This window comes from Vigna unguiculata, chromosome 8 (genome assembly GCF_037176805.1).
Source record: "Vigna unguiculata cultivar grain cowpea cultivar isolate G323 ecotype 2 chromosome 8, ASM3717680v1, whole genome shotgun sequence".
Lineage (NCBI taxonomy): Eukaryota > Viridiplantae > Streptophyta > Magnoliopsida > Fabales > Fabaceae > Vigna > Vigna unguiculata.
The window spans coordinates 41,183,431-41,209,532 of NC_140799.1; the positions used below are offsets into that span (position 1 = coordinate 41,183,431).

Sequence of the window (26,102 nt, forward strand, 5' to 3'; positions counted from 1 at the left end):
CTTTCCCATTTCAAGTTGTTACTTTTTTTCAACTCGCATTCTCTATTATCTACACGACGACACATTGGCTAACGCGTTACATCATAAACCAAATAATTCTCCCTTTATCCAAAAACACCATTTTCCATCCTAAATTTTCTCCTCTTGTTCTTGGTTCATCTCTTTTCTCCGGAAAATCGTTCATCATCGTATTCACATCGCTATGTGTTATTTTCTTTTCAATGACTAAGATTTTCATTAATTACATTTCATCATCTGTTCCCTCAGATTATGATTGTCTGAATTTTAGGATGAATAGAGTTTAAATCAGAATTTCTTTATTAATATTTTTTTTATAAATAAAGGTCATGATGAAAATAAAAGTTAAAGCCATGGTGTGTTATGGAAGTGAGAACCATGTTGTAGTTGACTTTATATATATGCTAATGAAGATTTAGATTAGTAACAAAAACAATAATATTGCACATGTTAGGAACATTTCTTTCCATTTCAGATTAATAGCCATGGCAATAAGTACATCTTTTTCAATGCAAAGACTACATCAATTTACTCAATTGAATAGTTTGAAGAAGACACATGCAGTGAAAGCGAATGCAGTAGACTTAACAGAAAGAAAGGTTGGCATTCTACCCTTATCCTTCCTTACAAAAATGGCTTGGTATAAGGGAAAATTGATAAAAACCAAAAACCCACACAAGAGAATTTGCAATGCCATTTTCTCAAGAAATGCACCTTTTCCAAGGACCAAGTCCTTCAAAGTTAGAAGCAAACAAAACAGATTGAGCAATGCAAGTGTTGCTAGAACAGTGAAATAAGGAGAAGAGGTTCCAAACTCCATCATCTCTTTCTCGTAACGTTGAGCAACATCATCTTCTGTGACCTTTGGTGTGAGTAAAAACGATGGATTTGAATGTCCAAACAATCCTGAGATGAAGTTTAACAAGGAAAACAGAAAGGAACTTGATCTCACGTACAACCACATTCTTGTACCATTGCACCAACCTTGGATTGATCCTCCCTTACTCAAACCCTCAATCAAACTATAACCAATCTCTCCAACAATTACATATGCGAAAGGTATAAACCATAAGCTACACACCTGTTGAACCAATAGATTAAGCACAAAAACGTTAGCAACATTATCTGTTGAATTTGTGTTTGATAAGGAGCTTGAGAGAAGAAAATGGTGTAAAGTTGTGATTTTTGTGAGAAAGGTCATACCTTTGGAAAGAAGGAAATGCCCTTAAGGAGATAAAGTGAAGGGATAATGGAGTAATATAGTACTGACAAGGAAGTGAATGCAAATGTGTTATAATGCAAATATCCCAATTGTAGGCCTAAGTTGATCTTGTAATCACCATAACATTTAGGTCTGAACTCAGAAAACAGAAGTTGCAATTGACCTTCACCCCATCTTCTGAGTTGAACAAGTGTGCGAAGTAAGTTAGTGGGAGCAATACCACAAAAAGCTGTTATTGATGGGTTATAGTATACTGATTTCCATCCTTGTGACTGTATCCATAACCCTGTTACCACGTCCTCCACAAGACACCCATATATTGAACCAATCTACAACACAAGAAATCATTTACTGTACTATGATTATGATTATGAATATGAACGTGTTGTAAGTTGTAACTATGATTATGAATGTGACTGTGAAAGTGTTAAGAGATTATTACTAAATCACCTTCTTCCCCCATAAAGTATTTTTCTCATAAGTGCAATCTGCTAAAGCCTTTGATTTTTCTGCTAGTTCATGCAAGTTTTCTTCAGTCACCTCATTCTCATTCTCATCGTTCCAATCATTTTTGTGTTCACGACTAAACTTGTTCAAACAGAGAGCATCTCTTCTGAAAAAGCAACAAGTTCCAATACAAACAGGGCCACCAAAACCATCTGTGCCACGGAGGTCTACCTTCAAAGTGATCAAGAAGTGTTAAATTACTTTCAGAGAAAAAAGCTTTAGATTACATCGATAATTTAAGGATTAAGTATATTTTTAGTACTCTTTGATCAAAAATTGGAATTCGTTCCTGAAATTTCGATGTATTTTGGTTCTTAAACTTTAGAAATGAACAAATATAGTCATTTTAACCTATTTATGTTAACTTCTTTTGACGTCTCGAACACTTTTTATATTAGTATCGAAGTTTTTTATACTGTTTAAGACATTCTTTGTTCAATATTTACTGAGAAATGTGTTCGATATCTCAAAAAAGTTAACCTAATTGAGTTAAAAGGACTATATTCATTCATTTTTAAAATGTAAGGACCAAAATATATTGAAGTTTCGGACAAAGACAAATTCCAATTTTGGATCAAATTTCAGATACTAAAATATACTTAACCCATAATTTAAATCACTCACCTCCAGAATTTCTGATAAAGCATTCCCGTATAGATCATTCTTTCCAATATTATAAAAAGTTTGTGGAAATTGCACGTAAGCAATTTCTCGGCCTTTATCTTCGTCCATGAAAAAACATAGAGCGTCTCTCACTGATTGTGAATGGGTTGAGTACATGTCACAATCCAGAATTAGAATGATTTTCCCATTGCTAATCGCCGAAGACACTCTTAGCTACAGGTCAAACAAATGTAATGTTATATTATTCAATGCATCTCGATAGAATAATTATTTTGTGAAAGGTTACTGGCAACGTAACACGTGTGATTAAGTTTAATCAAAAAATTAAGTTGAGTTTTATTATTTTTAAGAAAACAATTCATTCTAAGTCAACTAAAATTTGAAATTTTGGTTCTACGAGAGAAAAAAAAAAAATCCAAACATATTAGTTTAGAGTTTAAAAGCTGTTCCACTTATCTAAAAGCACCTAAAATCATATGGATAAGGATTTCAATAATTTGTAATCTGTGTCGATATAAATAACATATAATGTGATCTCAGATAAATGATTCACTAGGATTTCAATAATTTGTAATTTGTGTCAATAATTTAACTTAACTCACCTCCAGAATTTCTCATATAAAATAAAATTCAGAAATAAATCTAAATTTCACGTTAATAATAAAAAAATTGAACACAATATAAGGTTTGAAAACCTATAAACTAACAAATAATACTTGATTGTTATTTTCTTACAAGTCGAATAAAAGATTTAACCTTTACGTTGGAAAAGTTTTTATATGATCATAAATATTTTGATAACAAATTTTTTTTTTCACATCTTATATTCACTATTTTATTTTTTAATTTTTTTCTTTATAAATATAAAAAATCATTTTTTAATAACTATACCACTCAAGTTGGTAGTTGTTTATGTAAAAAAAAAAACATATTTGTTGTGTATATATAAAGTAGATGTAAAAATGTATTGGGGGTTAAAAGTATATGGTGCATTTATAACATAAATTGAGATGTCATTCTCCATATCCAGATTATTTTTTAAGAAATGTAGAGTTGAAATTATGTGTACTACCAATGAATTTATAGCTCCAGCTTTAAAGTGGGTGTGATACTGAGGTCTCTTTTCACGAGCCATATACACCAAGGTTGGCAAAATACACCCATCTACATCCTTTGACCCATGCGAGTCGTTTTTATGCACAAGTATCTGTTAAGAAAATCAAACCACAACACCACATGCATCAAAGTTACTGAACAATCGAAAACGTTGTTGTTTAACAAATCATATGTAACATGTGATTCTCTCGAACACAGTTTCAGAAAGTTAATGTACTTGAAGGATAGTGTCGTGATCACGTGGAGAGGGATTCGAGTCCCACTGCGAAAACCCATTATGCTTCGAGCGTGCTTCACTGGGTACACCACCCAACTTGGTTGCATCTTCTACTCGCCTTTTCATCTCTTCATACAGTTTCTGCAAATAAAACGCAAGTAGATATCTTTGTGAGAAGAAATATACAGAGTCTTGAAAATTCTTGATGAAAGCACAAAGAGAAGTGACGATGAACAGTTGCATACATGGATGGTTGCCAAGTGTTTGACATAGTTATGATCTTCTGATTTTGTTGAGGCGGGAGTGTTGAAAAAGGCAGAAGGTGACCTAGGTTCCACCTTAAATCTCTTGCAGAATGGGACCCAATGCTTGGCAAAGGAAGAAGCCTCTAAAAGAGCATAAAAGGTTATCTCTGAACACCCATCATCTGAGAGATACACGCTCAACTTCTGAGGTGGATAGTCATAAGCCATCACAGATAACACCGTGTTAACCACCAGCAACGGTGGCTCCACCGCTGCATCCGCCGTAAACACAAAGATGTCCACTCCCGGAAACCTACTCTCCTCATATCTGCCAAATTCAAACACAAACACAAACATGTACTCTTTGTTGTACTCAATCACAAAATGATGAGTTGTGTTGTGAAGTAAAGGTGGAAAAGACGAACCTTTGAGAGAGTGTGTTGGGAAAGGTTGTTCTGAAGATCATGTTCAAGCGGAGGGCTTGATAAAAGACCCAATAGATGCCAGACCACAGTTCTGCAAGAAACAAACCAAGCCATGCCCATTGAGCAGCTTCTCCTTTTGCGGGTATGTGGGTGAGTCTGAATGCCCAGACAAAACATATGGCCACAAACAAAGAGACAGCATAGAGCCTCCGAATGTGTCTTGCTCTGTCTTTCCTTGTCTGGAACAATGAATAAGGTTCAGCTCTCACCATTGCACACCTTCTAACTCACTCCTCTGTCTTCTTGTTGTGCATGTGGAGTTGAGTTATCTTGTTTCTTATACAGCCACAAACGAGGATTTTTGATGAGTGATGGATGCTATTGACTGTACCACGAACACTCCGAACCAAAGACTAAAAGCAAGTGACGAGTGCGCTGACGAATATCGGCAATGATACATATTGATCATTACAGCAGCCAGAGAATAAAAGTCAGGTTTATTATGAAAGGATGTGTAACAAAAAGAAAAAGAATGTGTTCATAAATGTGTATATTTATCGTTATTCTCAATTATAATAGTTCTTAATTATTAAGAGTTGAGTTCGATAGAGTTTAAATATTTCTTATTTCTTTCATCTTTTGAAAAGTAGTGTGAAATTGTGATGGTGTTCTAGACTTAAAGCGGATAATAGGAAATAACTAAATTTATTTAAGTTAACTTACGTTTTCAGATAACTGTGTTTAAATGATCTTTTTAAGGTTAGTTTAGTGATGAAAAGAATACGATGAAGGGTATATTTAGAATTAAAATATTATGTGAAATTATTGAAATAATAATGACAAGTGTTGTGATGTGATGTAAAAGAAATAAGAATTGTCGAAAGGTGCTTTCATTTACAGAGTTAAAGGGTGTCCTGTGTATGAGAAAGTCACTGATCGTAATAAAATCATTGACAAAAAACAAACCATGTATGGAAATTTCCTTTTCGGTAGTCCCACCCATTCTTTCTGTAGACTAAAAATATCTTTTAATGGGTGTCAAAAGAATCAACTTGCATACTCACTCCAAAATAGCCAGCAAATATATATAATGACTCTACATAACATTCCTATATACGTATGTATAATAAGTAACCATTCTAGAATTTCTTTTGAATTTATTTCTTAAATGGATGGATGAAACTATATTAAGATTACGTTACAATAGGAAAATAACTTAATAGAAAAAAAGGAAAATTTATCTACGGATAAAATTTATTGGTAATTGTAAAAATATATCAATAAATTAAAATTACCTTTGTAAAAGATTAATTAGTAAAATGTTTTTTGATAAATTTTACAAATAAGTACAAAATATTTGTAAATAATTACCAATGAATTTTAATCTCAACTAAATACATATAAGTAAATATTACAATTCGATTTTTCTTTTTATCTTCATTTTTCTCATTTTTTGATTCTTTGTTTATTTCTTTGTCTCGTCCTCCTCCTCCATCTCACATCTATTGCTATCTTGTTTGTCAGTTTATCCTCCTACTCATCCTCTATCTTCTCTTATTTTTCCTCCATTGCGGTACCACCAACTCTACCTCTATTTTCACCTTTGTAACTACTATAGTCACCACGCTGTCATTGTCACTTCTTCTTTTTTCTCCTTCTTCTCCTCATTATCTTCCTCCTTCTTTTTTCACTCATCTTCAATTAATTTATAACAAATATCTTGTTAAATTTAGCAAGAAAATCAACACTCAATTAACTAATAAATTTTAAAAAATTGCATTATCGATGAATTTATCAACAATTTTTTGTAAAATTCAAACAATGATGAGTTTATTAACAAATTTTTAAAAGAATTATATTATCAATCTATTTTTCACAACATTCAAAACAGAAACTTTGATACTATTTCATCGATTAAATTTATTGACAAAAATATTTATCGATAATAAATAAAATTATTAATAGATTTCATCTACGAATGTTACTAATAAATATTTTTGTTGATAATAAAAATTATAATTTACAGATAAATTTAAGTGATAGACTCAATCAACAATATTTTCATCAATAATTAAAATTGAATAAATTTTGTAAATAGATTTTTTTTAAATCAATAAAATTATGTCGCAAATTTTATTTGTTATTATTTTATTTATATTGATTTGATCTTTTATTTCTTAATTATTTTTTGAAATACTTATTTTCATGTCATATTATATATATTAAAGTAACTAAATATTGAAGCATTTTACTTGGCAATTAATTTTTATATTGATAAAGGTCGGGACGGAGGCTATATGGTGGGGGTAGGGTAGGTGAAATGCCGTGGGGAAGAGATCATCTCAGGGTTTAAAAGATACTTCTATATTTCTTTTCAGTTTTCGATTTTTCAACAAAAATATTTATTTTTATCTGTCTATTTTTTAGATTTGAATATAAAAATAATATTTTAACGTACTTATTTTATGAAGAAAAAAAAATTATAATGAATAAACTATACTCACATAAATAAATATATATATATATATATATATTAAATAAAACAACTATAAATGGCATAATAATTTGAAACTTCATTAGAAATAACACAAACGCCTTAAACAGTAATGAATATGTTTAAATTATTAAGGACCAGTCTGCTATTGCATTAGTAGGGTAAGAATGAGAGTGACCAAGCTAGCATTTTCATTTTCATGCGATAAATATAAGTACGTGTAAAGTTATGTTTGACAAGTGAAACCTCATTTTTTATTAACTATTTTTTGAATATATGATAAATTTTAAAATTTTTAGTTGAGTCTTCGATAAATTATTATGGTTTATTAAGTCATTGATATTTTAGAACTTTTGAATTGAGTTTCTGTATTTAAATGTTTTTTTTTTAATTTTGTGATGTGAAATTTATTTTGTACAGTCGTCTTCCTTAAATGTCTTAATATACTATTTTGTTATAAGAAATTATGAAACTATGATGAGAAATATTTACCACATATTTATTATATTTACCGGAAATTGATTTTAAATTTAATTATAATTATAAATTTAATATATATATATATATATATATTATAAAAATATTAAATATATAACTATAAATTATGAAATATAAAATTATAAAATTACAAAAAAAATCAAAATTAAAATTTTTCAATTTGATAAGTTTATAATTTCATAATTTGATAATTTTGTAATTTGATAATTTTGTAATTTTATATTTTTATGATTATATAATTGTATATTTTATAATTTTATAATTATGAAATTATATATTTTTAATTTTGTAATTTGTTAATTTTATAATTTTGCATTTCATAATTTTGTAGTTACATATTTTATATTTTTGTAGTTTTTATTTTATAATTTTAATTAAATTTATAAACAATTTTCATTAATTACAATACATATTTGGATAAGATCTTGTTATTATGGACTCTCCTAACAAAATATTATATTGTGTACCCACAAGAAGGATAACAACATATCACAAAATTAACAGCACCATAATCGGAGAGACTCAATTGAAAAATTTTAAATTTTTAAGACTCAATAGATCATAATAATTTATTAGAAACTCAGTTGAAATATAATTAAGTGATATTTTTTTCTATCTACAAAGTATTTGTTAAGTTTCTTTTATTTTTTTATATAAAATAATATTATATCATTTTTTAAAAACTCACCTACTACGATCAAAGTGATAATGAATGAGTTTGTTTAACTTGAAAATACGTGCTTTTAAGGAAAATGATTTTAGTAAAAACGTCAAATTAATGCTTACCATTATAAAACACACTTTTTTAATTAAAATTAATTATTAGATTGTTTGGATATGATACTTTAAAAGAAATTATTCTGAAATTATAGAAAAAAATTATAAACACTAATAATATAACATATTTAGTTATAAAGAAAGTTGTTATTAAAATAATTATTATATATATTTTTAAATCATATTTTAATTTTGAACATCATCAATTAAAAATAAATTATTTGTGTTAAAAATAGTTATTATATATTTTTAGAAAAAAATTAATATGTTTATTAGTGAATTTGAAAAGGGATAAAATGAATCATCTAACAAAAAAATAGGACCAGAGAAAAAAAAAACTCAAATTAGTTAAAACTTATATATTTATAAATAGGCTAATTAATCAAATATAGAATTAATGAAAAAAAAAATTGCATATCAAACTATTTGGTTTTCACCTTAATTTACTTGTAGAAACAAACAACAAAAATTAAAATATCAAAATTATTTCAATGGTAAATAGATAAGAAAAACTAATATTGCATACGTTTTACAGTCGATATCTGATAATATTTCTCACTTCTTTAATTTGTATCTAACATTTACTTGTGTTGGTTCTTGGCATTCTTCAGAATGACTTATATATATCACAATGATCTTTACTACTACATTTTTCCTCTTTACTTTTCTAACATAGTTATGGAGTGCAAAACATGGCCACGTGATAGAGATTTGAATTTTAAGTTGAAAAATTGTAATTTTTTTCGATATCCAGTGTCTTTTTTACAAACACTAACTAAGTATTAAAAATTCTCATATACAAGAAATTCTTTCTGCAATTTGTTAAAAAAAATTTGCAAGATTTTTTTTTTTTTTCTAAGAATCTTAATTTTTAGATAATTAATTCATAAATAACTATTTTCTATAAAATTGTAAAATTTATAAATATTTCCTATGTAAAAAATATATATAAAATATTTTGTAAAAAGATTGACAACAATTTCTTACAAATTTATTTTCATAACAAAATTTATAATTATATTTTATGGATTCTTTTAATAGTGAAAGTTATTTAGTAATACTTATCAACATAGAATAAAATTAAATATTTTAATTTCTCATTTGAAATTTGGGATCAACCTAAATGTTAACAATATTGATTTATTTTCTTTAAAGAATGTTAATGATTAAGAAGTTATAAATGGATTGTGCCTCACATGCATTACGAAAAAAACAAATATTTACTATGATTTTTTTTCATCTTTATTTAAAATATTTAGAAATTTTGTTATGAATAATGATTTATAATAATTTATTACTAATTTCTCTTACAAAATATTTTATACATAATGTTTTTCGCACAAATTTTTGTAAAAAGTATTTGTAAATTTTATAACTTTGTAAAAAATAATTACTGAAAAAATTATCCGTGAATTAAAATTTATAAAAAAATATTTTCTTATGAAATTTTGTAACAAATTTATGATAAAAATTTCATATAATACGAAAAATTCTAGTTTTACAGAACAAGCAAATTTCTACCAAAATTCTCGTTCTCGTATTCTTTGTATTCTTCGTATCTCTTTTGTTGTCTTTGATTTGGTGCTGTGTAGATTATGGGGAGAAGTGTGTTTGTGGTGTTGTTCAAGTTGCAGGTATGAAAGAATAAGGAAATAAACATTTATTCGATAACAAAGTACTACACTTATTTGAATGCTAAGATAAACACTGTTCGAAAATAATGATCTGTAACTGCAGCCATGCTTGGCATCACATGATATACAGAAGAAGCAAAAACTGCATCAATTTATTACTCACTTCAACAGTTTGAAGAAGACACATGCAGTGAAAGCCAATGCAATAGACTTAACAGAAACAGATGCTGGCATTCTACCCTTATCTTTCCTCAAAAAAATGGCTTCGTAAATGGGAAAATTGATGAACACCAAAACTCCACACACAAGAACTTGCAACGCCATTTTCTCTCCAGAAAAAGCACTTTTGGCAAGGACCAAATCGTTTAAAGTTGAAAGCAAACAGAACAGATTGAGCAATGCAAGTGTTGCCAGAACAGTGAAATAAGGAGAAGAGGTTCCAAACTCCATCATCTCTTTCTCGTAACGCTGTGCAGCACCATCTTCTATGGTCTTTGATGTGACTACAAAGGATGAATTTGAATGTCCGAAGAATCCCAACATGCCATCTACGAAGGCAAAGAAAAAGGCACTTGTTTTCAAGTACAACCACATTCTTACAGCATTCCACCAACCTCGGATTGATCCTCCCATACTCAAGCTTTCAACCAAACTATAGATAGTTTCTCCGACAATGACATATGCGAATGGTATCAACCATGAACTCGACATCTGTTCAAACCACATACGTCAGAAACAAAAGAAACTTCAAATCTGTGACTTTTTAATGAGAAAATGTTACCTTTGGAAACAAGGGAATGCCCTTAAGGAGATATAGTGAAGGGATGATGGAGTAATATAGTATAGGCAAGGAAATGGTTGAAAAACACATAGTGTACTCATATCCCAATAGTAGGGATAAATTGATCTTTCCATCACCGTACCATGTTGGTCTGAACTCCGACAACAAAATTTGTAAGTCACCTTGCGCCCATCTCTTCTGTTGAACAAGTGTATGAAGCAAGTTGGTTGGTGCAACACCTAAAAAACACTTTTTTTGAGGATTGTAACACACTGATTTCCATCCCTGTGAGTGTATCCGAAACCCTGTTATCACATCCTCCACAAGACATCCATATACTTGACCAATCTGCATTAACAGAAATTATATATATGTCAGTGTACTTAATTATAGTGATTGTAGAAAGTAGAAAAAGAGATGAATAAAAATCACCTTTTTCCCCCACAGAGTATTTTTCTCATAGGTGCAACTTGCTAAAGCCTTTGCTTCTTCTTCTAGTTTTTGCATGTTTACTTCAACCACTTCTTTCTCGCTGTCATCATTGCAATTTTTTTCTTCTTGATCATTAAACTTCTTCCCACAGAGAGCATCTCTTCTGAAAAAGCAACAGGTTCCAATGCACAAAGGGCCACCCAAACCATCTTCGCCATGGAGGTGTATCTTCAAGTGATAGAGATAGTGTGAAATTAATTAATATATATGATATATAACAGTTGTTTTTTTATTCCTGAAGTAAAGAAATTACTGCGTATGATGATTCTCGCTGAAATTATGTTCATTCAAAAAAGATCTAACTCACCTGCATAGTTTCTGATAGAGCATTCCCATATAGATCATTCTTACCAATGTTGTCAAAATATTGTGGCAGTTGCACATAACCAATTCTTTGGCCTTTACGTTCATCCATGAAAAAACATAGAACATCTCTCACTGATTGTGAATTGGTTGAGTACATGTCACAATCCAGAAATAGAATGATTTTTCCTCTGCTGATCGTTGAAGATATTCTTAACTACATTTAGGTCAAAGAAAATTATGTCATATTCAATGCGCAAGGACTGACCCACATGATTCGTAAAAGGTTACTGACCCACATCATTAGGCAAACTGTGCAGATATTGAATATTGACATTTTTATGATAACATATTATCAAGTAATTATTAAAATAATGGTTGGAAAAACATTATTATTCTATATGATTTGTAAATAATAACGTCATATTACTTGTTTCCTATTTCTTTCATAGTACCAAACAAAGTTTCAACCCTGAGATTCATTGGGTGGATAAAATAAGTTTTTATACCTAACTAGAAGTAGAACTAAGTTTCTATTTGGTTGTTTTAGGTAAATATATATAATTAAGTTCCTTGCAAATATTTATAACTTGGTAGGTTTTCATAGCATAATTAATTGACTTTAACAAATGAAAGGGTTGCAATTTATACTACCAATGAATTTATAGCTCCAGCTTTGTAGTGGGTGTGATACTGAGGTCTCTTTTCACGAGCCATATACACCAAGGTTGGCAAAATACACCCATCCACATCCTTTGACCCATGCCAGTCGTTTTTATGCAGAAGAATCTGAAAAAATAAAAACACCAAACATGTATCAAAGTTATTGGACAATCGAAAACATTGTTTTAAAGCTATATGTAATGTAATATGCAATTCTCTCGAACACATAGTTTCAGAAAGTTAATGTACTTGAAGGATAGTGTCGTGATCACGTGAAGATGAATACGAGTCCCACTGCGAAAACCCATTATGCTTTGAGCGTGCTTCACTGGGTACACCCAACTTGGTTGCATCTTCTACTCGCCTTTTCATCTCTTCATACAGTTTCTGCAAATAAAACGCAAGTAGATATCTTTGTGAGAAGGAATATACAGAGTCTTGAAAATTCTTGATGAAAGTACAAAGAGAAGTGACGATGAACAGTTGCATACATGGATGGTTGCCAAGTGTTTGACATAGTTATGATCTTCTGATTTTGTTGATGCAGGATTGTTGAAAAAGGCAGCAGGTGACCTAGGTTCCACCTTAAATATCTTGCAGAATGGGACCCAATGTTTGGCAAAGGAAGAAGCCTCTAAAAGAGCATAAAAGGTTATCTCTGAACCCCCATCATCTGAGAGATACACGCTCAACTTCTGAGGTGGATAGTCATAAGCCATCAAGGATAACACCGTGTTAATCACCAGCAACGGTGGTTCCACCGCTGCATCCGCCGTAAACACAAAGATATCCACTCCCGGCAACCTGCTCTCATATCTGCCAAATTCAAACGCACACACAAACACGTACTCTTTATTATAGTGAGAACTCAACCACAAAATGATGAGTTGTGTTGTGAAGTAAAGGTGGAAAAGACGAACCTTTGAGAAAGTGTGTTGGGAAAGGTTGTTCTGAAGATCATGTTCCAGCGGAGGGCTTGATAAAAGACCCAATAGATGCCAGACCAAAGTTCTGCAAGAAACAAACCAAGCCATGCCCAGTGGGCAGCTTCTCCTTTTGCGGGTATGTGGGTGAGTCTGAATGCCCAGACAAAACATATGGCCACAAACAAAGAGACAGCATAGAGCCTTCGAATGTGTCTTGCTCTGTCTTTCCTAGTCTCGAACAATGAGTGCTGTTCACCACTCCCCATTGCACCTTCTAACTCACTCCTCTGTCTTCTTGTTGTGCATGTGGAGTTGAGTTAATTCTCTTTCTTATATAGCCTCAAACGAGGATCTGTCATGAATTATTAAAATTTCAATCTAATCTTCTATGTTCAGTGTATTCTTAAAATAAAAAGTTTCCTCCGATCATTGGTTACGGTGATGTAGATAGGTAACTGATCCATTAACATCACATGTCATTTTGGAATAGTAGGTAACTGATCCATTAACAACCCATGTCATTTTGGAACTTTTTTCTTTACGTAATATATATATATATATATATATATATATATATATATATATATATATATATATATATATATATATGACTTATCATTAAGAAAAGAATGAAGTTTGATGATAAAATGCGAAACGGGTTAATTAATTGTCATGTTAATCAACTCATTACACATACTTTTATGAGAATTACTGGTTTTAAGTGAGGGTCCACGATCTTCATTTTGCAGGTATATCATCCTATAGGTCTTGAATTGACGTGAATGAGATTACAAAAGACATTTCAATATCAAATTGAGATACGGGTTAGATGTTAAAATAAAAACTAATGCATATATTTCGTAAAATATATTTTTTATACTAAGATCGATGGACTTACTTAATTAAACTTTAGTTAGCTAACTTAATTACCCATTTATCATAATAAATTATGTAATTTCATGTTAATTTTGTTTAGAATAATTAGGTTAAATTGAGTTAGTCGGTCAAGTCGAGTACATGTCGTCCTGTAGGTCTGATATGTATCTGACTGGACCGTATACAAAATGGTTCCTTTAAGTAAATAATCTCTTATAGCTCCTTAAGACGGTGTATCTTAGTAGACAAAAATGAGTAGTCCATTAACTAAAATGAATATGTTCGCTTGATTTTAGAAGACGTGGAGGATGTGTTCATTAATCTTGGATAAGTAATATAAGTTGACAAAAATACATGTTATATGTATAATGTGAAGATTTAATTCAATAAAATATTATATAAGGTGTCAAGATGATTTGACATGTAATAGACTATTTTGTATTTGAAAAAAGTTACTTTGACACCATCCTTCTCAAATAACTATCTTTTGATACTAATTTTTTTAATAAAATATTATTATTTGAATAAAATATTAATTTATACGAGTGTATGGTTTTAAACTACCACCTTAGCTGGGTAGCTATTTACACCCAACCATCGATCTGAATATGACTTTCTATTCCATTTATGGCAAAAACATGGTGCGATTAAGAAAGCAGAAAAACAAAGAGATGGTTGTGTAGTTACATGTGAAGAGAAAAAAAGGGAAGAAGTTAGTGATTTTGAAAAGCTGTGTTGACCGATTGTTATAGTGACGATCGAGAAAGAATGTTTGTGTGGGAATTGGTGAAAAAGGTGAGTGTGGGTGGTAGCATGAAGAAGAGAGACTTAGGTGAATGATTCGCATGACAAAAAATTGAATAATACATAAATAAAACTTATCTATGTCTAACTTTTAATATAATAAAACACAACTAATATAAAAGTAAGTTTAAGATTTAAATATGTTTTTAGTAAATTTTGGAATTAATTCATTTTAAAATTTTGGACCAATTTAGTATTTTATCTTTCGAAATACGTGAATTTAGTCATTTTAATCAAATTTTATTAAGTTTATTTGATGTTTCGTACGCATTTTAGGATTGTATGAGTTGTTTATACTGTTTAACATATTTTTTATTTAATGTTGTCAAATACTATTATGAAACATGTATGAAATGTCAAATAAACTTAACAAAATTTGATTAAAAGGATTAAATCTACATATTTCAAAATATGAAGGACTAAATTGGTCCAAAATTTTGAAATAAATTAATTTCAAGATTTACTGAAAGTTAAATGATAAAAACATATTTAATCCTGAGTTTAATATAGAAAATCCTGAATATTTAGAATTTCAATTAAGTTTTTAAATTAAAAGATTATTATTATATCTTCGACATTTGTAATCTTTTAATTGGATTCCTAGAATGAATATAGACAGTTTTGAATTTAAGTTAAGACATTTGGAAAATGAAGAAAAATAAACTCTTTGGTTCCATAAAGAAAAATTAAACATTAGTCCTTTAAAATCAGAAAGGTAACACATCTCATTTAATAGTCTTTTATAACTTTTTATTATTTGGTGTGAATCAAACAAAATTGTGTAAAAGTATTTAACCTAATAGATCTGTTAAAGTTATTATATTAACATAAATAGAACAATATTTTGTTGCACATGGATGCTATCGCCTCTTCAATACCTTAATTGGATGAATTCATATGAAGAGAGGAATATCACATAAACACTTTACTTTTGTAACTATAATAATAATAATCAATATATAAATAAAGGAAAAATACAATAGAAAAAGCTTAAATATGTTGTTAAAAAATTTACTTTTTCCTTTTTTATAAAATTCATTTATAACTTTTTTTTAATTTAAAATCAACTTTAACAAATACTACTATTTAAAAAAATTAATTTAAATGCTATTTTTTATTATTTATGAAACAGTGATGTTAACATTAATATTTAGTAAATGAAATTCTTAATTATAATTTTTGAAAAAACAGTCTATAATCTTATTAATTTTAGATTAGTTATTTGGTGTTTAAAATGAGTTATAGTAGGGATAAAATATTATTTGCTTAAAAAATTTAAAGGGTGATTAATGAAAAAAAATAGCAAAATTGTGTTTTAAAACATACTAATATTTAATTCTTTTAAAAATATACTATATAATGAGTTACAGTCATCACTAACATATTATGTTGACATTGTCTATAGTAATATTTTTAATAAATGTAATTAAGGAATTGTTACAAAAAAAAAAAGTGTTAAATACTATCGTGAATAAGCCACATAGGAGTCACGGTGAAACTCATTTTCTGAAAAAAGAAAAAAAGAAGAAGAAGAAAGAAGATAATAAAGATATTTAGAAAGACAATTTTTAATTTTTTTTTTTGGTTAATCAATAACAATAATTAGAATGTTATTGTGCCTATTCATCACAAATTTTAATAACTAAAATTCATAATAATATTTCATATACAAATTTTACGTTTACAGTTTTTCCATCAAATTACATAAGGCAGGATAGAAAAAACAAAACTATAGGAAAACGGTAATGTTGAATTTTGCATTTTAAATCAAATATTTGAAATCCTCAATGGCCAGTACACATGAACTAATAGTGGCTACATATATGTTCAAATAACGCTAAGATAAGTATTGCATATACTTAAAAGTCAAAGTAATAACTAATTACGAATTAATGTATTATTAATTGCATATACTTAATTGAATTTTTATTAAATGTTCTATAAGTACATTTTTTTTATTATTTATTTTTTCTGTTTGCTAAGTCATATAAATGATATATTATCTCATGTCTTATTTATTTATCTTAAAAAGAAATGTGAGATTATGATTAATATTATTATTAATGTAAAATGACGAGACTATAATATTGTTTCGTTAATGACAAGAAGTCTGATTAATGACTCTGACAAATATATTCCTTAGTTGAATACGTTTACAACAAAAAATAATAATAAATGTCAATAATTAATTTTATATTAATTAATTATATTACTTTAACATATGAAGTGTACGTAGATAAATATAAATAAATAAAATAACAAAACAAAATAATATATATATAACCTAATTAACACAAAAATTAGAGTATAAATTCAATTAAAACATATTAAATTTTGAATTTACTAAGTAGAACTCAAACTTAGCCTTAATTCAGTTGTACAAGAGTCTAGATCCTTTATTGGTTTTGTTTGGTATTGTTTTTTATTGAACATTATATTAATATTTTAAATATCTTTTTAATATATTTTAAAACGTTAAAATTAATGATAATTAATGTATTATAAGACATAATAAAGAAATAACACAAATAAAAATCAATCCAAATTCGTTGTATAATTGGGTAAGTAAGGAAAATAATTTTTTGACTAAATTTTGACAACTTTTTATAACTTTAGGTGACATCTCCTAAGTGATTTTTATTTTTCCATTTTCTCATTCTTAATATTTTAAAATCACTTAAAAAATAATACCTCATGTGGTAAGAAAAAGTTGTCAAAATTTAGCAGTGAAAATATCATTTTCGGGTAATTAATGAACCACACCTTATTCATTGCACTTTGACTCTTTGACACTAGCAAATGAAAGCTCCTAGGTAACATGCTAAAGAAGCCACGACAATGGACTTGAGCATAATCGAGGATGATATGCAGCCTTTATCAGTACGAATGAAAAGTGCTTCATATACCGCTAAATTCATCATCACCACCAATAAACTCACTGTGATCTGCACCATCAATTGGCTCCACCTCAATTCTGCCATTACAACCCTCGTGATTCCTCCAACCACACCAAAAAGGTTCAGCAAAGCCACTGTTGCTAATATGGTCAACATGATTGAGGAGCCTCCAAACTCAATGATTCCTTGCTCGTATCTATTCCGAACATCCTCAGTTACCACTTTATCAGTGATCACAAAGTTTGTCTGTGACAATCCTAGTTGCTTCCTCATGGTGTCGATGAAACCAAAGAGATAAGAGGTGACTCTGTGGATGAACTTTATCCTCTGCAAATTCCACCACCCCTTTATCGTGGATCCACAACTCAAATACTCACACAAGCTATAGCCATAGGTAGCAAGAAATGCATACGCAAATGGAATGACCCAGATGCTTGAAAGCTGCAAAAACGCGAAGGAGAGCAAATGAGTGCAACAAAATCAAAGAAAGAAACAAAATTTATATTCCAACGACGAGACGACAACCTTTGGGAACAACGGAATGCCATGAAACAAGGAAATGGGAAGAACAATGGCATAACAAAGAGTGGGCAAGGACATAGGAGCCCACAAGAGGTAATTGCAATATCCCATTTGAACACCCAAGTGTATCTTCCCATGCCCATAAATGAAAGGGCAATACTTGGAGAAGAAAACTTGGAACATGCCTTCCGACCACCTCATATGCTGAAGACACGCTACATCCAAGGTTGTTGGAGCTATACCCACAAATGCCTTTCTTTCTGGGTTGTAATGAATAGATTTCCAACCCCTACACGAGATTACAAGGCCAGTTGCAATGTCTTCTACAGGAATACCATACACTAATCCCATCTGCAACATTCACAAGTATTAATTAATATACTATAGAATGCTTTTAGATTTAAATCTAGAAAGCAAAAACATACACACGTACCTCCTTCCCCCATTGTGTCCCCTCCTCATAGGTGCAAGTTGCAAGAGCCTTTGATGCTTCATTCACTTCATCAATTGTTCTGTCATTGTTTCTTTTAGGCTTCTTCTCCCAGTTTACCTTGTAATCTTTCAAGTGAGATCCTGAAAGACTTTCTCTTCGATGTAAGCATCCTGTTCCACAGAACAAGGCTGCTCCAAATCCGCATATGCCAGCTAACTCATACTTTAATTGTATCAGAAAATCAGACTCGATAGTTAGTTAGTTCATCTTTTTGTGTGACTACATGCACCATGTTAAGTTAATGTTCTAAGTATTTTATTACCTTAGCGCTTACAAGATAAGAATTTCCATAGTGGTCATTTTTGGTGATGTTATTGTAGCTTTGTGGAAATTGTACATATGCGATGTCTTGTCCTTTTGTCTCGTCGAGGAAAAAACATAGTATTTCTTGAATTGTGTCTGCATTATTGGAGTACATGTCACAGTCCAGGTTGAGAATGAATGGGGCGTTGCTTATTTCGGATGATACTCTTATCTGCACAACAAAACCTACGATCAACATTGAAGCAAATATAATAGAGAACTCTCTCTTTTTTGTATTCTCACATATAGTTAGTGATTTAATCACTCACCAGTGCATTAACAGCACCAGCTTTGAAGTGATGAGGATGGTTGGGTCGTTTCTCTCGTGCCACGTATACCACTGTTGGAAGTACAAATCCATCTTCATCCACACTATTTCTGTCTGTTCCATCCACTATAATCTAACATGACCATGAACAAATATTAACCAAAATGTTCTTCATGTTTTCTCAGAAAAATAATAATGTTCATACCTGCACGATAGACTGGTGATCCTGCTTTGTCGTTTTTGGGTTCCATTCTGAGAATCCTCTGTGTTCATTCCTCACATTCTCCGGAAGCTCTCCCTTTGCTACGGCTGATTCAATCTCACTTTTCATTTCCTCGTACAATTTCTGACACACACGTACAGGTTTGGACTATTGTAAATTGGTCTCTTTATAATTAATGTAAGACTTTCAACACAGCATAACAGTAAAAACAACTTGGTTTACCTTGATATGTAAGCATGCTTTGTGATACTCGGTGCTAGTGCTGGAATTTTGGGGTTGAGCAAAGAAGATTTCTGGGGACCTAGGTTCAACATTGAATCTTCTACAAAAGGGTAACCAATGTTTGGAGAAAATGGAGGCCTTAAAGAGGGCATAGAATGTTAACTCAGAGCCTCCATCGTCAGAGAGATACACGTTCAATTTATTTGCAGGATAATTGTATGCCATTGCTGATAACACTGTGTTCATCACCATGCATGGAGGCTCCAGTTTTGGATCCGCCGTGCATACAAAAATGTCCACCGCTGGTAAATTCTCCTCACCGTATCTTTCAAAAAAAAATTTGCAAAAAGTTCATTTTTTTACTACTTTGTCATTTTACTCCCAACAATCCATAAATAAGTGATGATAAACGAGAAATGGTAGAATGCGAAACATATAACTTAATTTGTAATTTATGAAAAATATTCAAACTTTGAGATAATAAATTTATATATATATATATATATATATATATATATATTCATTTTATTTATATTAAATTCTTCATCTTTGATAATTGTATCGCTCCAATAATGCATAGAAGCATGTATATGCGATCGTGTTGCTTGGGAGTTCACTCTTTCTGACTTTTTGGCATCCGATTTATTGATGATTTAATTTCCCTTTTTAACTTTATCTCTTAAATTTGATGCATAATAGTCTTAAGTGGTCCATTTTCTAACCTAAAAAAGACAAATAAAAACAAGAAAAGACACAAGACTAGACACCATTTTGGTTAAATATATTAAAAACAATTATATATTTAGAAAATAGAAACCATGATCATGTTTTCATGTTTTTCACTCAATTTAAAATAATATCTATATCATTTCAAAGCTTTTTCTTTGAGAGGAGTAGAAATTAGTGTTTTTGGTGATTAAATAGCTTGGCACTTGTTTTATACTATTTATTTATCTGTAAAATAAAGATAATATATAGTAGAGAAGTTTGGTAAAAAGTTAACTGTTGATAATTTTATGTTTAATAAACAATAAAATTATGTTTAATTTAAAAATATAATTTTATTTTTTTTAAATTATTGGTTAAGATTCATGATCTCATATATTTTATAATTCTCTTAGCTATAAATAAATATGAACAATAATGGTGGATTAGTAGTGATTCGTTGTTTTCAAGCTATTTGGTAATTGGTTTAAGGTGTAAATAATTTTGGAATAGTGTAAAGTATTGTTGAAACTGAGTGCTACATTAACCTTCTCTTAGATGGGGTCTAGTGAATCAGCAATTTGTTTGTTCTCTTTGTCGAAAGAGTTTTAAATTGAAAAAAAAAAAAAAAGTAGACTTTTTGTCTGGTTCATATCCTCTCTTGAAAGGACATTCTTAAAAATGGAGAGAAAGAAAAAAAAATATATATATAATATATATTTTTACTTATTTTTAATTTTTTCTTTCAATAATTTTTTAATTACTTATTTTTTTAATTTATTTTTAATGATAAAGGTGATGGGATTAAAAATAAATCAAAATATTATTATTCCTTTTTTTAATTAGAAAAGGAAAGAGAAAAATAAAATAGTATTGATCTAGAACTATAATTACCAGACTGTGATGGTTGCAACTTGTTAGGAATACAAGTGAGTCTAAGTCTCACATTGACTAGAAATGCGAAAGTAGAGCACTATATAAGAATCAAGACCCATAAACTCATTGTCTTAAGGTTTTGGATTGAGAGTGGTGTCAGTATCTTATGTGGTTAAGCTCAGATCTCATTGGTGTTGTTCTCCCCAGTGAAACCCCCTCTGTAAAAACCTGACAAGTGGTATCAGAGCCGATGGTTAAAAACCGGCTCAGACGAGTGCAGTATGGTCCTATGGTCCTAGTATCGAAAGTCTTCCTGACAAGAGTCCCAGGTAAGGGTTCCAGGTAAAGCGTGTCCCGTTAAGAATAACGGCGGTACAGAAAAGGAGTACTCGTGGTTTGTACTGAGTGCAGTATGGTCCTATGGTCCTAGTATCAAAAGTCTTCCTGACAAGAGTCCCAGGTAAGGGTTCCAGGTAAAGCGTGTCTCGTTAAGAATAACGGCGGTACAGAAAAGGAGTACTCGTGGTTTGTAGGGGGAGATTGTTAGGAATACAAGTGTGAGTCTTGTTAGGTTTTACAGAGGGGGTTTCACTGGAGAAAACAACACCAATGAGATCTGAGCCTAACCACATAAGACACTGACACCACTCTCAACCCAAAACCTTAAGGCAATGGGTTTATGGGTCTTTATACTTATATAGTGCTCTATTTTCTCAATTCTGGTCAATGTGGGACTTAGACTCACACTTGGATTCCTAACAATCTCCCCCCTCAAGGGTGAGTCCCTTCAACCACATTGGTACACTCCCCCTCCAGCGGAAGCATTCCCAACCACGAGTACTCCTTTTCTGCCCTTTTTTGTACCGCCGTTATTCTTAACGGGACACGCTTTACTAGGACCATACTGGTACTGCACTCGTCTGAGCCGGTATTAACCATCGGCTCTGATACCACTTGTCAGGTTTTACAGAGGGGGTTTCACTGGGGAGAACAACACCAATGAGATCTGAGCCTAACCACATAAGACACTGACACCACTCTCAACCCAAAACCTTAAGGCAATGGGTTTACGGGTCTTTATACTTATATAGTGCTCTATTTTCTCAATTCTGGTCAATGTGGGACTTAGACTCACACTTGGATTCCTAACAAGTCTAAGTCCCACATTGACCAGAAATGAGAAAGTAGAGCACTATATAAGAATAAAGACCCATAAACCTAAACCCATTGCCTTAAGGTTTTGAGTTGAGAGTGGTGTCAGTGTCTTATGTGATTAAGCTCAGATCTTGGCAATTCCCAATTTCAAAGGGTAGTTTTCTTTTATATATTTTTTAATCTATTTTTCAACTTTCTTTTTTATTTAATGGCTTAAATAGTCATTTGGTCATAGTTTTGGTCGACTTTTTTCACTTTGGTCCTATTTTTTAAATTGTTTTCAATTTGGTCCTACTTTTCGTTATATTTTTTCAATCAACTCCTTTCCGTTAACTCCGTCTAAATCATTAACGGATGTGAACAGTAACTGTCACGTGTCATTTTGTGATTTTTTTGATTTTTTAAATTTTTTTTAAAATTTTTTTAAAATTTTTTTATTTTAAAAAAAATGTTCACGTGTCAAGCTCATATTATGCCACGTGTCATTTTTTTTATTTTGATTTTTTAATTTTTTTTAATTAAAAAAAATCCACGTATCAAGCTAATATCATACCACGTGTCAGAATTAGATTTTTATATTCAATTTGGTCCTATTATTCGTTATCTGTTTTCAATTTGGTCCTAGTTTTTTTAAAAAAATTTAGTATTTTTGTTCCTCTCCAAAGACAAAATATAATTTGTATATAAATGTTATATGAATATTCTTATTAAAATACATATTTTTATTAAATATTTTTAATTTAAAATTAGAGTTGGTTTAAAATTAAATATTTTTAACCTCTTAAAATTTTAAATTAATGGTGTTATTGCTTTTTTTCGTTTTAATTTTAAACTAAATTTAATTCTAAATTAAAATATTTAACAAAAATATGCATTTTAATATATACAAATTAAATTTTGTCTCAATTTGGAGAGGAACAAAAATGTTAAATTTTAAAAAAAAAAAATAGGACCAAATTGAAAACAGATAACGAATAATAGGACCAAATTGAATATAAAAATCTAATTGTGACACGTGGCATAATATGAGCTTGACACGTGTACATTTTTTTTAAATAAAAAAATTTAAAAAAATTTAAAAAAATTAAAAAAAAAATTAAAAAAAATCAAAAAAATCACAAAATGACACGTGGCAGTTACTGTTCACATCCGTTAACAATTTAGACGGAGTTAACGGAAAGGAGTTGATTGAAAAAGTATAACGAAAAATAGGACCAAATTGAAAACAATTTAAAAAATAGGACCAAAGTGAAAAAAGTCAACCAAAACTATGACCAAACTATTTAAGCCTTATTTAATTATCGCTGCACTTGGTAGACTTTGGGGGTAGTTGCCCCACAAGATTAACTTTTTTTAAAATAAAATATACACGTATAGTTACAAATAGTTCAGTTACTATTAATTGCATCATAAAAGCCAAGCCAGTGTTTAAAATGAATATTGACCTACATCTCAACTTTAAAATGAGGGATGACGAAAAAAAAGAAATTGATAAATACGATGAATGATGCAATGAAAAATAGTTTAATTATATTTTTATTCTTTTAAATTTATAGTTAATCAGGTTTTATCAATTCATTTTAAAAAATATATATGTTATGATAGTATGCTAAATTAGAAAAATCAACTCAAAACTGATTTTAATCTTTCAAATTTAGGGTTTAAGTAAATATTTGGTTTAGTATAATAAGTATTGATATATTTTTTCAACATAATAAAAAATATTTATAATCTTAAAGAAAAGGTGATTTTAATAATTTTACTTAAATTTTGCTAATATTTTATAAAAATAAGCATGTATTTGATTTATATTAACTCTTCGTATTTTACGAAAGAAAAAATTAATATTAATATATAACGAAGTTCAGAGAAAAAATTAAATTTATAAATTAAGAAATAAAGGATAAATGTTATATTTTTCTTTCTCTTATTATAATAAAAGGTTAAATATATTTTTGGTCTCTTAACTAAAAATTGTAATTAGTCTCTCCTCAAAATTTTAATCCAATTCAATCTCTTAATTTTAGAAATGTGTGGATTTAATCTTTTTTTCAACCAAATTTTGTTAAATTTATTTAACATTTTAAATGCGTGATAGTATTTGAATTAATATCGAAGCGAAAATATGTTAAAGAGTGTAAACAACTAAAATACAATTATGAAATGCGTTTAAAATGTCAAATAAACTTAATAAAATTTAATTAAAATAATCAATTTATACATCTACAAAGACAAATACTAAATTAGTTTTATATTTTAAAAAAGACTAATGTCAGATTTCGTATAAAGTTAAAGAAAAATAAACATATTTAAATCTTATACTAAATTTTGTTATGTTAAAATGAATATCCGTTAAAGTTTAAAAGAAAAAGTAAAGTATTAATGAAGTTAGTAAAAGTGAGGTTAAAAATGTTAAAGTTAGGTTTTCTTTTCTGTGAAAATGTTGGAAGTGGTTACTGAAAAGAGAAGAAGAAGAAAAAGTAGGTGTGACCTGTTTAAGAGGATGTGTTTGAAAGGAGTGTGGTAGAGTATTCTCCATCGAACAGATTGAGTGATGATCCAGTAGAATCCAAAACCAAACTCAGAGACCATAACACTCATCCAACACCATCTTCCTCTTTCGATTCTTCCCATGTTCACCACTCTGTAAACCCAGATCAAACAAATAGCGCCAAATATTGTTGCTGCGAATACCTTGTACAATCCTCGGAATCTTGCTTCCTTTGTCTCAAACAAACTAACACCAGATTCATCTTCTCTTACTCCTTCTTCTCTCATTCTCTTTCTTTCTCTCTCTCTCTCTCTCTCTCTCTCTCTCTCTCTCTGTGATGAAGTGTTGTTTTGTGTTGAAGAGAAGGTAGACAACATGAGGTTGAAGGGAAGATATAGACATGTTACGTTTGCTGATTGGAGAAAAAGATAGTGGTGTAATTATAATAATTATATATTCCTAAAATATGGAGATGAAAATGTGTCTGATTTTTTTTTTTATTAAAGAATGAGTATGGGATAATAAAATTGAGCTCTGCCCTTTCTTTTCTCATCCTTATTTTATGGTAATAATCTCATCAACTCAATTAAATGAAAAACTTGAATAATTGCAAATTCAATATCAAAAATTTATAATAACAACTTAATTAAATTTACTTAAATTTTCATTATATTTACACTTAGAGATGACAAGATCGAGTCGGACACAAATAATACCTACCCGTAACCCAATCTAAAAAAACAAAATTCACCCACTACCCGTTCGTTTACTTGCGAGGTACCAGTTTAAAAAATATCCGTAGATTTTGTTAGAATCGGCGGATACTCGAGAAATACCCGCATACATGTGAATTTTTAAAAAAATATTTTATAAATTTTATAAATTAAAATTAAATAAAATTACAAAAATATATAAATTAAATTAAATATAAATTAAATTTTAATTTTAGTTAAATTAAATATAAATTAAATTTTAATTTTAGTTAAATAAAATATAAATTTTAATTAAATTTAACTTAATAAAATATAAATTACATTTTAATTTTAATTTTTTTCGGATAACATGTACCTGCGATTACGGTAATATGATACTCGCACCCGACCTGTTTATAAACTGGTATTAAAATACCCGCTATCCGCAGATACTAACTATCTGTGTAAATATTCGTGAATGCGAATATTTTTGTCATTTCTAAATACAAACAAAATGATTACCCAACAAATTATTTTAAGAATATAATAATATAAGTATTAATATTTTAAATTAATTTTTAGGAAAAAATATAAGATTAAATATGATTTTGTGTCTTAACTTTCAATTTTTAG

The 26,102-nt window shown here is 29.5% G+C and overlaps 3 protein-coding genes across 4 annotated transcripts; all 3 read right to left on the reverse strand.

Moving 5' to 3' along the window:
• Positions 1-459: 459 nt before the first annotated feature.
• LOC114193834 (cellulose synthase-like protein E1) lies at positions 460-4,815 on the reverse strand. 2 transcript variants are annotated; one of them, XM_028083781.2, is made up of 8 exons: positions 4,375-4,812; positions 3,950-4,277; positions 3,705-3,845; positions 3,444-3,578; positions 2,372-2,584; positions 1,691-1,918; positions 1,222-1,569; positions 460-1,099 (listed from the first exon to the last, which is right to left on the reverse strand). In XM_028083781.2, the coding sequence occupies exons 1-8, from the start codon at positions 4,644-4,646 to the stop codon at positions 551-553; spliced, it is 2,214 nt and encodes a 737-aa protein (XP_027939582.2). In that variant the 5' UTR covers positions 4,647-4,812; the 3' UTR covers positions 460-550. The 2 variants fall into 2 exon arrangements, with proteins under 2 accessions (XP_027939582.2, XP_085521515.1); XM_085665389.1 differs by lacking the exon at positions 2,372-2,584 and having other exon boundaries at positions 4,375-4,815.
• A 4,965-nt stretch (positions 4,816-9,780) lies between these two features.
• On the reverse strand, positions 9,781-13,232 carry LOC114195242 (cellulose synthase-like protein E1). The gene is made up of 8 exons (XM_028085641.1): positions 12,937-13,232; positions 12,508-12,832; positions 12,266-12,403; positions 12,008-12,142; positions 11,358-11,570; positions 10,991-11,218; positions 10,559-10,906; positions 9,781-10,488 (listed from the first exon to the last, which is right to left on the reverse strand). The coding sequence occupies exons 1-8, from the start codon at positions 13,206-13,208 to the stop codon at positions 9,937-9,939; spliced, it is 2,211 nt and encodes a 736-aa protein (XP_027941442.1). The 5' UTR covers positions 13,209-13,232; the 3' UTR covers positions 9,781-9,936.
• A 3,919-nt stretch (positions 13,233-17,151) lies between these two features.
• LOC114193715 (cellulose synthase-like protein E6) lies at positions 17,152-25,135 on the reverse strand. Its single transcript, XM_028083615.2, has 8 exons — positions 24,778-25,135; positions 19,551-19,875; positions 19,311-19,451; positions 19,107-19,238; positions 18,797-19,009; positions 18,475-18,696; positions 18,045-18,392; positions 17,152-17,960 (listed from the first exon to the last, which is right to left on the reverse strand). Exons 1-8 carry the CDS (start codon positions 25,062-25,064, stop codon positions 17,415-17,417), a joined length of 2,214 nt encoding a protein of 737 aa, XP_027939416.1. The 5' UTR covers positions 25,065-25,135; the 3' UTR covers positions 17,152-17,414.
• Between the last annotated feature and the right edge of the window lie 967 nt (positions 25,136-26,102).

What these genes read in the sequence shown, in the direction of transcription:
- LOC114193834 (XM_028083781.2), bottom strand. Translation starts at nt 4,646, where the DNA reads ATGGTGAGAGCTGAACCTTATTCATTGTTCCAGACAAGGAAAGACAGA. An exon ending in CCCAACACACTCTCTCAAAG is followed by an intron (nt 4,278 to 4,374) that starts GTTCGTCTTTTC and finishes TGAATTTGGCAG; the next exon opens with ATATGAGGAGAGTAGGTTTC. An exon ending in CTGGAGCTATAAATTCATTG is followed by an intron (nt 2,585 to 3,443) that starts GTAGTACACATA and finishes TTTGACCTGTAG; the next exon opens with CTAAGAGTGTCTTCGGCGAT.
- LOC114195242 (XM_028085641.1), bottom strand. Translation starts at nt 13,208, where the DNA reads ATGGGGAGTGGTGAACAGCACTCATTGTTCGAGACTAGGAAAGACAGA. An exon ending in AACACTTGGCAACCATCCAT is followed by an intron (nt 12,404 to 12,507) that starts GTATGCAACTGT and finishes TTTTATTTGCAG; the next exon opens with AAACTGTATGAAGAGATGAA. An exon ending in ATCACGACACTATCCTTCAA is followed by an intron (nt 12,143 to 12,265) that starts GTACATTAACTT and finishes TTATTTTTTCAG; the next exon opens with ATTCTTCTGCATAAAAACGA.
- LOC114193715 (XM_028083615.2), bottom strand. Translation starts at nt 25,064, where the DNA reads ATGAGAGAAGAAGGAGTAAGAGAAGATGAATCTGGTGTTAGTTTGTTT. An exon ending in AAACACATCCTCTTAAACAG is followed by an intron (nt 19,876 to 24,777) that starts GTCACACCTACT and finishes TTTTTTTGAAAG; the next exon opens with ATACGGTGAGGAGAATTTAC. An exon ending in GCATTCCGTTGTTCCCAAAG is followed by an intron (nt 17,961 to 18,044) that starts GTTGTCGTCTCG and finishes GCGTTTTTGCAG; the next exon opens with CTTTCAAGCATCTGGGTCAT.